Here is a 14,407-nt window from a genome sequence, read left to right on the forward strand (position 1 = left end):
CTGAAATAAAAATAATAGTTTTGCAGCGCAGCTAACCGTTGGCAGGATAAAACCACATTACTTTCACATGAACTGATGATAAAGTGCAATTCCTACTGCATTGGCTAAATAAACAAATGATTGGAAAATTTTTTGAAAACTAGAAATCTGAGAAACTAATAAAACAAAAGTCAATTCCATAACCATTCAATCTCCCCTGATGCATCTGCACAGCCCCCAAAACTAGAATTCCAGTTATTTGAACAATGGCACAACGCTGATCAATGTATTCTGAATTATAAATGTCCATGGAATGATTTTAAAAACAAACAAACAAAATAACATAGTGCCTTCTAAGCAGCAGACCACATAATTTTCCTGCAGAAGTAAAGAAATGAATATATTTGAAGATTTTGGAATCCTCCAAAGATGAACAGATATTCTAAGGAATGCAACTAAGACAGACAAAAATTAACAACACAACATAGTCAGGAACCAGAAACAAAGTAAGAAATTGAGAAGGGAGTATGGCGTTACCACAAAGAGTCTTCATATCATCATCAGTTATGCAATTGCAACATTTTATATTAAGAGATTCAAGCTTCATTAGTCCTGCAAGAGAAGTCAACCACACATAAACCATACATTTGAGATCAATATCAGCTTAACTTGGCACTATTATGAGAATTTTACATTTTTCTAATCAAATGAGAAAAGAAGATTGCACATGAAACTTAAAATTAACAGTCAAAAATTATGAAGAAATAGCTAATGCAATCACCAAAGGATTAAAGAAAATCCAAGACAAAACTAAACTGAAATACAGGATAAATTCAGTTACACATAAAATCAAACCCAAAAAGGAAAACTCTTAACAAAGATATCTAAACCAAACTGCAATATTTTAGTTCTAAGAGACTCAAGCTTCATCAGTTACGCAAACTGTCATCCATAAACCAATCATTAATGTCACGTCGACTCGTATTCCCCCATACTCGGGTGAAAGTTTTTGTTTCTAATTGGATTTTGAACAAAATAGATAAAAGCTAAGTTTAACAGCCTTAGGTACAAAAGAGAGTGAGATCAATCAAGAAGTTTTGTATTGAGTGAATTATTTATATATACACGAGAGTCTCCAACTTCTACTCCTAATTCTAAGAGTTATATGATACAAGATATGCTAAAAATAATTTACAGATAATCTAGAATACACACAAAATTAATCTACATAATTAATCTTAATCTCTTAGATAGAACTTATCAGCTTTTCCTCCTTTCTCAGCTTCAGATTGATTAGCGACTTGCTTGCTTCTGATTTTTATTCAAATATTCCTCCTCCTTTTCTTAATCCTTTTTACCCGGATCTCCAACACCCTCCACCCCTTCTCAAGCTAAGGAATAGATATCCCTCATTCCTAGCTGTCATGCATGGAGCTGCTCGGATAGCATTTTTATTTCTTCTTTTTTTCCTTAATGTAATTCCCTCCAGCTGAGCAGTAGGCCATAGCAGGAGCAGTAGGTTGTTAGAATATTCGGTACATGATTAGGAGAGGGCCCCACTGTCAGGGAATGACCTCCTAATAGCCTTTATATAGTACCCTGTTATGCAGTGTAACGGTATGCAAATAGGCAATCAGAATATTCATTTCAAGTCTTCTCTCTCTCTCTCTCTCACTCGCCTGCTTCGCTATCTCGTCTATTCTCCCTCACACTCTTTTCTTCAACCTAGCAATCCTCTCAGAATTGCAGTAAACCCTGCTATCCTTCAGCGGGGTTGTGACACATTGGTATCAGAGTACTGTTCTGGTCGAGTGGGTGAGCAGGTCTAGTAATGGCCGAGGGAATGCGTATGAAGAATTTCGAAATACAATTGCAGCAAACCGGGGAGATGGTGGTGGAATGCCAAAGCAAGATGGAGCAAATGGAGTTGGGAACGACTCGAAATCAGGAGGCTATTCTTGCACTAGATCGTCGGATGCAAAGTGCCATGGATGGAATGGAAAGGAGGTTGGACGAGTCCATTACACGGGTTTGGGAGGAGCTAGCTGCACAAATGCAGCAATACATAGCCATGTTAGGCCGACAACAGCCGATTAGGCTAGCGCCTGAATTTCCACCGAGAGAAGGGATGGATCCTGCTCCCCAAAGGGATAGAGCTGGATGGGAGCTGGAAATACATGAGGAGGAGCTTAACCAGGGTGGCCGAGAAGAAGGAATACTGGGGAGGGGGCCAGTAGTCCCAATGAACCATCATCTACAAGGATTCCCTCTCCCTAAGATGGACATCCCAGTGTTCGAAGGGGTTAATCCACGATGGTGGATAAGGAAGTGTGAAAGGCTGTTTGAGTGGCATAACATTTCGGAGCTACAGAAGGTGTCTCTAGCGGCAGCCTACTTCAACGAAGAGGTCGACGCGTGGTATCAAGGAGTCATACGGCTGAGGAGAAACCAAACATGGGGAGAGTTTACAAAGGCTCTATGTGGAAGGTTTGGAGAAAGAAGTATGACCGACATTGTGGAAGAATTCAACAAGCTTAAACAGTCAGGGAGTGTAGAGGTATACCAAAAATGCTTCGAGGAGCTGAGGTCCTACATGATCCAATACAACCCCTACCTCACCGAAACCTATTTTGTATCAAGTTACTTAAGTGGCCTCAACGAGGAATTAAGGCCAATGGTTAAGGTGCTTAGGCCACAGACAGTAGCTCAAGCATCGGAAGATGCTCGATTACAGAAGTTAGCAGTCGAAGCACTGCTTAAGAGGCAGAGGCAGCAGACAAGGGGCATGGTGGCTGGGACCCAAAGTGGGACAGGAAGGAATTTTAACCGGGAAGTAGGTAAGTGGAACGGCGGGGCAAGAGGAGTTGTGGGACAGGGCATGGCACCCCCTGGAGATCCGTTGAGGGAGCAAAGAAGACTGGCAGGACTATGCTTCCGGTGCGGGGACAAGTACCACCCGGGGCAGCCTTGCAAAAGGCAGATTTTGCTATTAGAAGGGGATGAAAGAGATGACCAGGAGGTGGAGGAAGGAATAGTTGAGGATGATGGGGGCGTGGAAGACAATGGAGAAATATCCATTCATGCCCTGAAAGGGGTGGCCAATAACAAAATTATCAAAGTGGGAGGCCAAGCCAAGGGAAGCACCCTAATGATCCTAATCGACAGTGGGAATACCCACAGTTTTATTGATGAGCACACGGCGAGAAGGCTAAATTGTCAGTTGATAGGGACGCCACCCCTAAGCGTAACGGTGGCCAATGGACATAAGGTGTTGAGTACCTCGACTTACAATGGTTTTTCATGGGAAATGCAAGGGGAGAAGTTCGTAACCGATTTAAGGTTACTGCAGTTAGGAGGCTGCGATATGGTCTTGGGGGTGGACTTGATGAAAGGAGTAAGCCCAATTAGCTTTGATTTTAACCGCATGGAAGTATCCTTTGAGAAGGAGGGTAAGAGAATGGCCATCAAGAGCGAGAAAGAAGCTGGGGTGTGCAAGCTGATGTCCGAGAAGGTTTTGAAGAGAGTCATGAAGGGGAAGTGGGTTCAATGGGCACAACTCTTCTCAATAGTGGCTGCAGAGGACACGTCCGAGGAACCAGGAGGGCTGGGGCAGTATTACTTAACCATCAGCAACCGGGAGGAGTCCCCTAATCAGGTATCACATTTGGCCTTACTTGATGAATTGTTGGTGAAGTATGCGGACCTATTTGCAGAACCCAGATCCCTACCCCCTAACCGATTGTTTAACCACTCTATCAACCTCAAACCCAACACCGAACCAGTTAATATCCGAGCCTACCGATACCCTCCTATCCAGAAGAATGAGATCGAGAGGATGGTTAGGGACATGCTACAACAATCCATTATCAAATCAAGCCAAAGCCCCTTTGCTTCCCCTGTTTTATTAGTGAAAAAGAAGGATGGGACATGGAGGTTTTGTGTAGATTACTGCCACTTGAACTCCATCACAATCAAGGATAAATTTCCCATTCCTTTAGTAGAAGACCTGCTAGACGAACTCCATAATGCCAAGTTCTTTTCCAAGCTTGATTTACGATCGGGTTATCATCAAATTAGGATGAAACCCGAGGATACTCCTAAGACTGCATTCAAAACACACCATGGCCACTTTGAATTTCTGGTAATGCCATTTGGGCTTACCAACGCCCCATCCACCTTTCAATCCCTCATGAACCACATCTTCGAAGACCACTTGCGGAAATTCGTCTTAGTTTTCTTTGATGACATCCTTATCTATAGCCCCACCTTCGAACAACACCTAGTGCACTTGCAAACCACCCTAGACATTCTGCGGAACCACCAATTATTCATCAAGAAATCCAAATGTGAGTTTGGTCAGGAGCAGGTGGAGTATTTGGGGCACATAATCGCTGAAGGAAAGGTGAGCACTGATCTTAGGAAGATCGAAGCTATGGTGGCATGGCCGAGACCCACAACCATGAGGGCCCTAAGGGGATTTCTTGGGCTAACAGGGTATTACAGGCGGTTTGTTAAGAATTATGGGGTCATCAGCCGACCATTGACGGAGCTACTTAAGAAGGGAGAATTTCATTGGGGTCCCAAGGCAGAAGTGGCATTCAACGAAGTAAAGGAAGCAATGAGCAGAGTGTCGGAGTTGAAGCTACCAGATTTTGAGAAGCCTTTCACCCTGGAGACCGATGCATGTGACACTGGCATTGGGGCAGTGCTGGCACAAGAGGGGAGACCAATTGCCTTCTTAAGCCAAGTGTTAGGTCCCCGGCATTCTGGGTTAAGCATCTATGAGCAGGAGTTCTTGGCAGTCCTCATGGCTGTGGATCGATGGAGGCATTACTTGGAAGGGGGGCGATTCATCATTAAAACAGACCATGAAAGTCTGAAATATCTACTGCAACAAAGACTTCAAACGCAGCTACAGCGCAAGGGAATGGCCAAGCTCATGGGACTAGATTATACGATACAATATCGAAAAGGGAAAGAAAACATAGCTACTGATGCCCTATCTCGATGCCACGAAGAGGGAAACCTTACAGCAGTCACAATAGTGACTCCACAGTGGTACGAGGAAGTAGTCAACAGCTATGGAAACGACCCCAGGATCTATGCCTTGCTAGAGGAACTTACGGTGAAGCAAGGGGAAGTGGAAGGATATACCCTGAAAGGGGGAATGTTGAGGTATCAGGGACGAATAGTGATCGGAAACCAGCCTGAGCTAAAAAGGAAGATCATGCAGGCCTTACATGAGTCACCTTTGGGAGGCCATTCTGGCGAACAGAACACGTATGTAAGAGTTAAAGGGATATTCTATTGGCCAAGATGAAGACTGAGGTAAAGGAGTTTGTGAGGAGTTGTGATGTTTGCAAAAGGTGCAAAACGGAGTGGGTACCTTACCCTGGACTGCTGCAACCCCTCCCCATTCCGGATCAGGCTTGGTCCAGTGTGTCGATGGATTTCGTGGATGGTTTACCTAGATCATAAGGAAAAGACAGTGTCCTGGTGGTAGTGGATAGGTTCACAAAATTCGCCCACTTCATCGGGTTAGCCCATCCTTACACAGCTCAGGAGGTGGCGAGAGCCTTCTTGGACCGTGTAATTCAGCTGCATGGGGTCCCTCATAATATAGTCTCCGATAGAGATAGCATGTTCACCAGCCTCTTTTGGCAGGAACTGATGAAGTCTCTGGGAACGAATCTACGGCTGTCCACGGCCTACCACCCCCAAACGGACGGCTAAACCGAGAGGGTAAATCAGAGCCTCGAAACTTATCTAAGGTGCGTATGCCTATTACGACCCAAGGAATGGCACAGATGGTTGTCCCTGGCGCAGTGGTGGTATAACACCACCCGACACTCAGCTATTAGGACCACTCCCTTCGAAGCTCTGTTCGGGTACAAACCCCCCTTGCTACCCGCGATAGGAGGAGGATCAGACGCAGCCACAATAGAAGAATACTTACAACAAAAGCAAGAAGTGACAGGACAAATAAAGCAAGAGCTGGCCTCCGCTCAGCACCGTATGAAGCAGTACGCGGACAGGAGGAGGACGGAAAGGGAGTTTGAGGTTAGGGATGAAGTGTACCTAAGGTTGAAACAGCCGCACCTGCGATCACTGACACGCGGGAAAGCTACTAAGCTCAGCCTCCGGTACTTCGGACCCTTCCCTATAACTAACAAGATAGGGAAGGTGGCGTATCGACTGCAATTACCGGCCGACACACACATCCATCCCGTATTTCACATTTCGCTATTGAAGAAGTCAATCGGGGGTCAGCCGGCAAATGCCACGCTACCACTCCTACCTAAGGAAAGTGAGCAGGCGGTAGAACCAGAAGCCATACTCGGAAGACGAGTGATTCAGCAAGGAGGAGTGCCCTTAATCCAAGTCTTGGTCAAATGGCAGGGAAGCACTCAGGAAGGAAACACTTGGGAATATCTACCTAAATTGCTTCAGAAATTCCCTCGCACGGTTAGCCTAATCAATCTTCCTTTACGACAAGGAAGCACTCAAGAGGGGAGCATTGTCATGCATGGAGCTGCTCGGATAGCATTTTTATTTCTTCCTTTTTGCCTTAATGTAATTCCCTCCAGCTGAGCAGTAGGCCATAGCAGGAGCAGTAGGTTGTTAGAATATTCGGTACATGACTAGGAGAGGGCCCCACTATCAGGGAATGACCTCCCAATCGCCTTTATATAGTACCCTGTTATGCAGTGTAACGGTACGCAAAAAGGCAATCAGAATATTCATTTCCAGTCCTCTCTCTCTCTCTCTCTCTCTCTCTCTCTCTCGCCTGCTTCGCTATCTCGTCTATTCTCCCTCACACTCTTTTCTTCAACCTAGCAATCCTCTCAGAATTGCAGTAAACCCTGTTATCCTTCAGCGGGGTTGTGACACTAGCTTGCTAATTAATATTTCAAAACCGGGTCTTGACATGGCTTTTGTGAATATATCTACTTCTTGACTAGTTGTAGGTAAATAGGTTAGTTTTATTCCTCCTTGCTCAATCTCTAGTTGAATAAAACTTCGATCAATCCTAACATGCTTCATTCGATCATGTTGGATGAGTTACCCACAAAACTGATAGCAGACTTGCTATCACTATATAATTTTATTGGTAGGGTTAGAAGCATTTGTAAGTCCTCCATCAATCTAGTTAGCCAAATCAATTCACAAATGTCTTGTGCAATTGCTCTAAATTCTGCCTCAGCACTACTCTTTGCCATTACTGACTATTTCTTGCTCCTCCATGTGACTAGATTTTCCCAAAGTTTAGTGCAAAAACCTGAGGTTAATCTACTGTCCACTATAGATCTTGCCCAATCAACATCAGCAAATCCTTCAACTCCTCTATTCTCATTCTTTTGGAATAACAAACCCTTTCCCGGTGTCCCCTTTAGATATCTCAGGATACGATACACTGCATTCATATGTTGTTGAGTAGGTGAGTGCATAAATTGACTCACAATACGTACTGCATATGCAATGTCTGGACGAGTGAGGGATAGGTATATTAGTCTTCCAACTAGCCTTTGATATCTTCCCTTATCAGCAAGGGGATCCTGATATATTATTGAACACTTCCAGTTTCTTTCAAGCGGTGTAGGAGCACATTTACTTCCCAACATACCTGTATCCTTGAGGAGGTCAAGGGTATATTTTCTCTAAGAAATCAGAATACCTTGTTTTCTCCTTGCTACTTTCGTGCCGAGAAAGTACTTCATTGCCCCCAGATCTTTGACTTCAAATTCTTCCCTCAACCTGTGTTTAAGAGTAGAAATTTCTTGAATGTCATCTCCAGTAATTATAATGTCATCTACATACACAATCAAAATAGCCTTCTTTCCATTTTCTCCATGTTTGGTAAATAATGCATGGTCAGCTTCTCCTTGCTTGTACCCAAAGTTGATTAGAGTAGAGCTAAATTTCTTAAACCATGCTCTTAGGGATTGTTTTAACCCATAAAGTGATCTGTATGATTTGCAAACTTTGCCCATATTTTCTTCCTCAAATTCAGGTGGAACCTTCATGTAGATCTCTTCTTCTAGCTCTCCATTTAGGAAGGCATTTTTTATGTCTAACTGAAACAGTTCCCAATCAAGATTAACAGCCAGTGATAGCAATGCCCTTATGGAATTCAGCTTAGTCACGGGAGCAAATGTCTCCTCATAGTGTATTCCATAAGTTTGAGAGAAACCTTGTGCTACCAACCTTGCTTTATACCTGTTTATGCTGCCATTTGACTTGTATTTGACCAAGAATACCCATCTGCATCCAATAATCTTCTTATCCTTTGGGATTTCAACCATTTCCCATGTCTTGTTGCCAAGTAGGGCCTTCATTTCTTCCATTATTGCTTCCTTCCATTTAGGATCCCTCAAGGCTTCATGAATGCTTCGTGGGACTACCACTTCATCAACTGTTGCCCTGAATTGGGGTGATAATTTGGAGTAAGTTAAGTAGTTAGAGATTGGATACTTAACACAAGATCTCACCCCTTTCCGAATAGTAATAGGAACATCTAGCACCAGGTCACTGTCAGCTTTGGTTTCTGCCTCATTTTCTGGACCGTCCTTAGGTTCCAGTAATTGGTTGGGATGAGGAGTAGAGCCTTTTGGCCTTCTAGAATAGACCTTTAAAGGGTTACCAGAGGGTGCTTCCTTCTTTGAATTTGATTCCACACAATCAATTTGTTGGGGGTAGTCAAATTGGGATGTAGGTTCTGAATTTGCTAACACTAACTGTTCAGCTGTAGCTGATTGAGAGCATTTAGCTACATCTGGTTGTGTTAAATCAGCAATTGGAGAAGAGAGAAATATAGGTAAAGAAACAATGGGGTCCCAATGGCTTTCTTCTCTTGTGGTTTCTCCTTGAATAGAAGAACCTGAGTAATAGGATTCATGCTCAACAAAGGTGACATCACATGAGATGAAGAACTTGTGTTGGGGGATAGTAGCACTTGTATCCCTTTTGAGTTGGAGAATACCCAAGGAAGATGCATTTAATAGCTTTTAGTTCAAGTTTATGATGGTTAGGTCTAATATGATGAACGTATACAATGCAACCAAAGACCTTTGGAGGAAGAGAGCTTAGGATTCGAGCTACAGGAAAATGCACAGTAGACTATGTAATGGAGTTTGAAACTTGAGCACTTTAGATGGCAACCGATTAATCAAATAAGAGGCTGTTAGAATAGCCTCTCCCCAATCCCTATTTGAAAGAGATTTAGTGAACATCAAAGCCCAGGCTACCTCCAATAGGTGGCTGTTTTTCCTTTCTGCCACCCCATTTTGTTGAGAAGTACAAGGACAAGTGCTTTGATGGAAGATTCCATGAGAAGTAAGGTATTGGGTGAATGGGTGAGAAAAATATTATCAACCATTGTCAGTCCTAAGGATACAAATAGAGGACTGAAACACATTAAGAATCAGCTTGTGGAAGTTTTGAAACACATCACACATCTCAGATTTGTCCTTCATTAAATATACCCAGCAAGCCCTAGTGTGATCGTCAATAAAAGTGACAAACCATCGGGCACCAAACAAGCTTGAAACTCTTGTTGGTCCCCATATGTCACTATGAATCAAATAGAAGGGTTTGGATGGTGTATAAGGATGGGGTAAGTATGTGCTATGAGTTTGTTTAGCAAGAATACAATGTTCACATTGAAGTGCAAACTTCTCTTTATTGATGAATAAATTTGGATACAAATGTCTAAGGTATGAAAACTCGAATGCCCAAGATGTTTGTGCCATAACAGTATTTCAAAATTAGAAACAGTGGCAAACAAAGATAGGAATGACAGGGAAGACAAATTAGAATTATGTGGTGACCGATCCAAAGAAGAAGCCTTGGCCCTAACACCCAGTAGAGTCCATCGGGTTCCTTAGCACTGCCAATCACCTTCCCCAAGGACCGGTCCTGAAAAATACAACGATTGGAAAAGAAAGTTATGCTACAATCCATGTCTTTGACTAATTTGCTAACAGATAACAAATTGCACTTGAGATTAGGCACAAATAGAACAAATTTAAGATGTAAAACAGACACATCTACACTTTCTTTCCCCTTAACAGAAGCCATAGTGCCATCTGCCATTAGGGCTTTCAACTCTTTATCATTGAGTTGAAATTGATTAAGAGTAGTGATGGATCCTGTCATATGATCCTGTGTCTACAACCCAAAAATTTCCTTTCAACTTCTTAGACAACAAACAGTGAAGTAAGTTACCTTTATGGGCCACTGATGCTGTGGATTCAGTGCCTGAGGCTTCTACCTCTTTTGTAATCTGGGAATTGCTCAATAGGTTCTGCAAAAATTCCATCTACTCAATAGTTAGATTTAGGCTTGTACCTTTATTCAGTGTAGGAGCTATTGCTGAGACATAGGCTGATTTCTCCTTCTCCCTTTTACTCCTTGGCTTCTAGTTTGTTGGCTTCCCATGCAATCTCCAACAGGTATCTTTCGTATGGTAGGGTCGATTATAGTGTTCACACCACTGTTTTTCTCTAGGATTATCTTCTCGCTTAGTTGAGATCAATGCAGGACTTGCCATCGGTTCTCCTAATGGCTAGAGCATTACCCGCTTCTTGGTTTCCTCCCTTCTAACCTCGGCAAACACTTCCCATAGAGATGGAAGTGGTTCGAAGCCTAGTAGCCTACCTCGAACCTCATCCAGGTCCAAATTAAGACCTTGGAGGAAATCAAAAATTCACTCATTTTCTAGCATCTTGTTGTATTTCAAGTTATCAGCAACACATTCCCAATTTGGATCATAAAAAAGTTCCATCTCCTGCCATAATTCCACCAATGTATTGTAATATTCAATTACCCCAAGCATAACTTGTTTGGTAGTTATTATTGTTGATCTGATCTCAAAACACTAGGCTGTATTTTCAAGATTATAATAGATTTCTTGGACAGCATCCAATCTCTCTTTGGCAGTCTTGTAGAACAAATACGTGCGTCCAATCTTAGGTTCCATAGAGTTTATACGCCAAGCCAAGATTATCGAATTTTCTGCCTCCCATCTATGATACTCGGTTGTATCCTTTGTTGGTGAAGAAATTGCTCCAGATAAGTAACCGAATTTACCTTTGTCTTTGATTACCAGCGTAACAGATTGAAACCTGTTGAAATCCTGAATGATTTGAAGAGGATTTGGAGCAGATTGTGGTAAGAGATTGAGATTGAGGCCATAATGAGATCCAATATTTTGAATGTTTAGGCTGATTATTTGGGTTTAATTTTATGTTTCCATATTTGTTCTCTATGTACATGTTAAATAGGGACCAAGTATGTAAAGATTTTTAAGACTAATTGAATAATAGTTTGATTCAATTTTCCATATTCTCATCGTCTTCATGGTATCAGAGCCCAGGTCACTCTGAAAACCCTAGCAAGCCAGTCGGTAACTTAGGAGGGGGAATTAGAGATAATCCCCTCCATGGGTTCGACCGGCGGGTTTGAAAATTCTTCAATTTATCTTACCGTAGAAAAGCTGAATGGGAAGAACTACCAAGAATGGGCCCAATCCATCAAGCTGGTCATCGACAGCAAAGGAAAACTGGGCTTCCTTACTAGCAAGATCAAACAGCCACCTTCCAAGGAGGTAGCGGCCTTCAAGAGATGGCATTCTGAGAATTCCCTCATCACCTCCTACTTGATCAACTCCATGCGCCCAGCAATCGGCAAAACATACATGTTCCAGCCAACAGCGAAAGACATATGGGAAGCTATTCACGAAACCTACTCTGACGCCGAGAATGCCTCTCAAATCTCCGAGATAAAGACTCGGTTGTGGCAGATGAAGCAGGGAGAAAGAGAGGTGACGGAATATTACACAGAGATACTGGGTTTATGGCAGGAATTAGACCTCAACTATGAAGAATCTTGGGAGTGCACGAGTGACAGTGTGCGATTCAAGAAGAGAATGGAGAACAAGAGGGTGTACGAGTTTCTAGCTGGGCTCAACAGAGAGCTCGACGATGTGAGGAGTCGAGTCTTGGGTCGCCAGCCATTACCTTCCATTCGGGAGGTATTCTTCGAAATTCGGCATGAAGAAAGTAGGAGGAAGGTGTGTTGAAGGAGAAAATTGCATCTGGGCTTGAGGCTTCAGCCCTTGTAACCTGAGGGCTTCCCAACGGATCTGGGCTGAGACAAAACAAAAGGCCATTTTGTGACCATTACAAAAAATCAGGCCATTCCAAAGATACTTGTTGGGTTTTACATGGTAAGCCTGCTGACTGGAAGCCCAAACAGCCTAATAAATCTCATGGGTACCAGGCCTTGACTAAACAGCAAATAAAAACAGCCCATCATACTCAGTCAACCTCTATTGGGGGTTTTAACCCCGAGCAACTTGAGAAGTTATATGCTCTTTTTTCGACCTTTCAAGCCTCGGGTCAGTCTTCTACTCCTCTGCCATCGGGTTCCTTAGCCCACAAAAGTACTTTTTTGACTGCTCTTAGTACTACTTCGCGTCGTACTCCCTGGATTATTATTCTGGCACATCTGACCATATGACTGATACCCATCATTTTTTCCACATATACACCTTATGCTGGTAACTTGAAAGTAAAAATTGCAAATGGTATTTTATCCCCAGTAGCTGGCAAAGGGAATATCCATATCTCTGAATTTATTACTTTGGAGTCTGTCTTTCATGTTCCTAATCTGTCTTGCAATCTGTTGTCTATTAGTCAGCTAACCAACCAATCTCATTGCTCAGCTACATTTTTGTCTTCCCATTGTGTCTTTCAGGATCTATCATCGGGGAAGACGATTGACAGTGCTAAGGAATACGAGGGACTCTGCTACTTTGATGACGCTCACATGAGTAAACAGTGTCATCCTTCTATTTGTAATTCTGCATCTAGTCCTAGGGATAGTGACCTTTTGTTATGGCACAAACGAATGGGTCATCCAAGTTTTCAATATTTAAAACGTTTGTTTCCTTCACTTTGTTCGAATAAAACTCCTTTGGATTTACAATGTGAAGTCTATGAACATGTAAAACATCCTCGCACTACTTTTCCCTCATGTCCTTATAAACCATCACTGCCTTTTACTCTGATTCACAGTGACCTTTGGGGGCCTTCACGAGTTCCCAACAGAACCACACAAAATGGTTTATTACCTTTATTGATGACCATTCTTGTCTCTGTTGGGTGTATTTACTACATGATAAATTTGAGATTAGTTTTGTCTTCATGAACTTCTACACTATGATTTACACCCAATTTCACACAAAAATCCAAATTCTTCATACTAATAATGGCACTGAGTACTTCAATCATTCTTTGGGCCCCTATCTTCAAGACAAAGTATTATTCACCAGAGTTCTTGCGTTCACACCCGCCAACAAAATGGGATTGCTGAACGGAAAAACCGGCATATTCTTGAGGTAGTTCGTGCCCTACTGTTCACCTCTCATATGAAAAATAATTTTTGGGGTGATGCCATTCTGACCTCTGCATTCTCATCAATCGAATGCCTAGTCGAATTCTCTCATTTGCAACCCCTTTCCAAAAATTCCAGGAGATCTTCCCTAATTCTCGGCTCAGTTCATCTCTCATGCTTCGTGTTTTTGGGTCCACCATGTTTGTCCACATTCACGCCTCCCAACGTACTAAGTTGGATCCTAGAGCCCTCAAATGTGTCTTCCTTGGTTACTCCCCTACTCAAAAGGGTTACAAATGTTATGACCCTCTGTCACAGAAATTATATGTTAGTCTGGATATCACATTTTTTTAGCATACTCCCTACTACTTGCTTCAGGGGAGTCCTTGAGAGCTTGACCCTCAGACACCGACTTCGATGTTGCGATCTTTGAGTCTACCCTTACAATACACTTCTCCTTCTTTGTCCAACGTAGAAGGAATCTTGAACTCAAGGGGAGATGTGGGAAAACAAACAGACGGGGAGGACACTTGTCTACTCAAGGAGACCTAAATCAAGGCCCGATGAGACTCTCGCATCCGAAGCACCAAAAGAGTTTGAACCGAGGATAGCTCCAAAACTACTCATGAACCAAAAACCAATCCTGACCAGGTAAAAAAATCTTGATGACTTACCCATTGCTCTTAGAAAAAACTCATTCATGTACTCTCCATCCTATCTCAAAATTTGTATCTTACAATGCTCTTTCTGCCAAGTGTCGTGATTTTATGTCTAATCTTGACAGAATCCAGATTCCTAAGAATATTCAACAAGCCTTGGAGATTCCAAAATGGAGAGAAGCAGTGATGGAAGAAATAAGGGCATTAGAAAAGAATGGAACTTGGAGGTGATGATGTTGTCAAGGGGGAAGAAACCAGTGGGTTGTAAGTGGGTGTTCACGGTGAAGTAAAGGAGGATGGCATAGTAGAGCTGTACAAAGCCTGCCTAGTTGCAAAGGGATTCACTCAAACTATGGAATTGACTACACCGAGAC

At 42.7% G+C, this 14,407-nt stretch overlaps 1 protein-coding gene across 2 annotated transcripts in view; it reads right to left on the reverse strand.

Annotated features, from left to right (window-relative positions):
- Positions 1 to 14,407, reverse strand: part of LOC127790520 (uncharacterized) — a 99,003-nt gene that overhangs the window by 39,493 nt on the left and 45,103 nt on the right. For both annotated transcript variants that reach the window (XM_052320069.1, XM_052320068.1), the window contains exon 6: positions 517 to 591. In XM_052320069.1, coding sequence (XP_052176029.1) covers positions 517 to 591 — 75 coding nt within the window. The remainder of the gene's footprint in view (positions 1 to 516; positions 592 to 14,407) is intronic.

The sequence above is a fragment of the Diospyros lotus genome, chromosome 14 (assembly GCF_014633365.1).
Source record: "Diospyros lotus cultivar Yz01 chromosome 14, ASM1463336v1, whole genome shotgun sequence".
NCBI lineage: Eukaryota > Viridiplantae > Streptophyta > Magnoliopsida > Ericales > Ebenaceae > Diospyros > Diospyros lotus.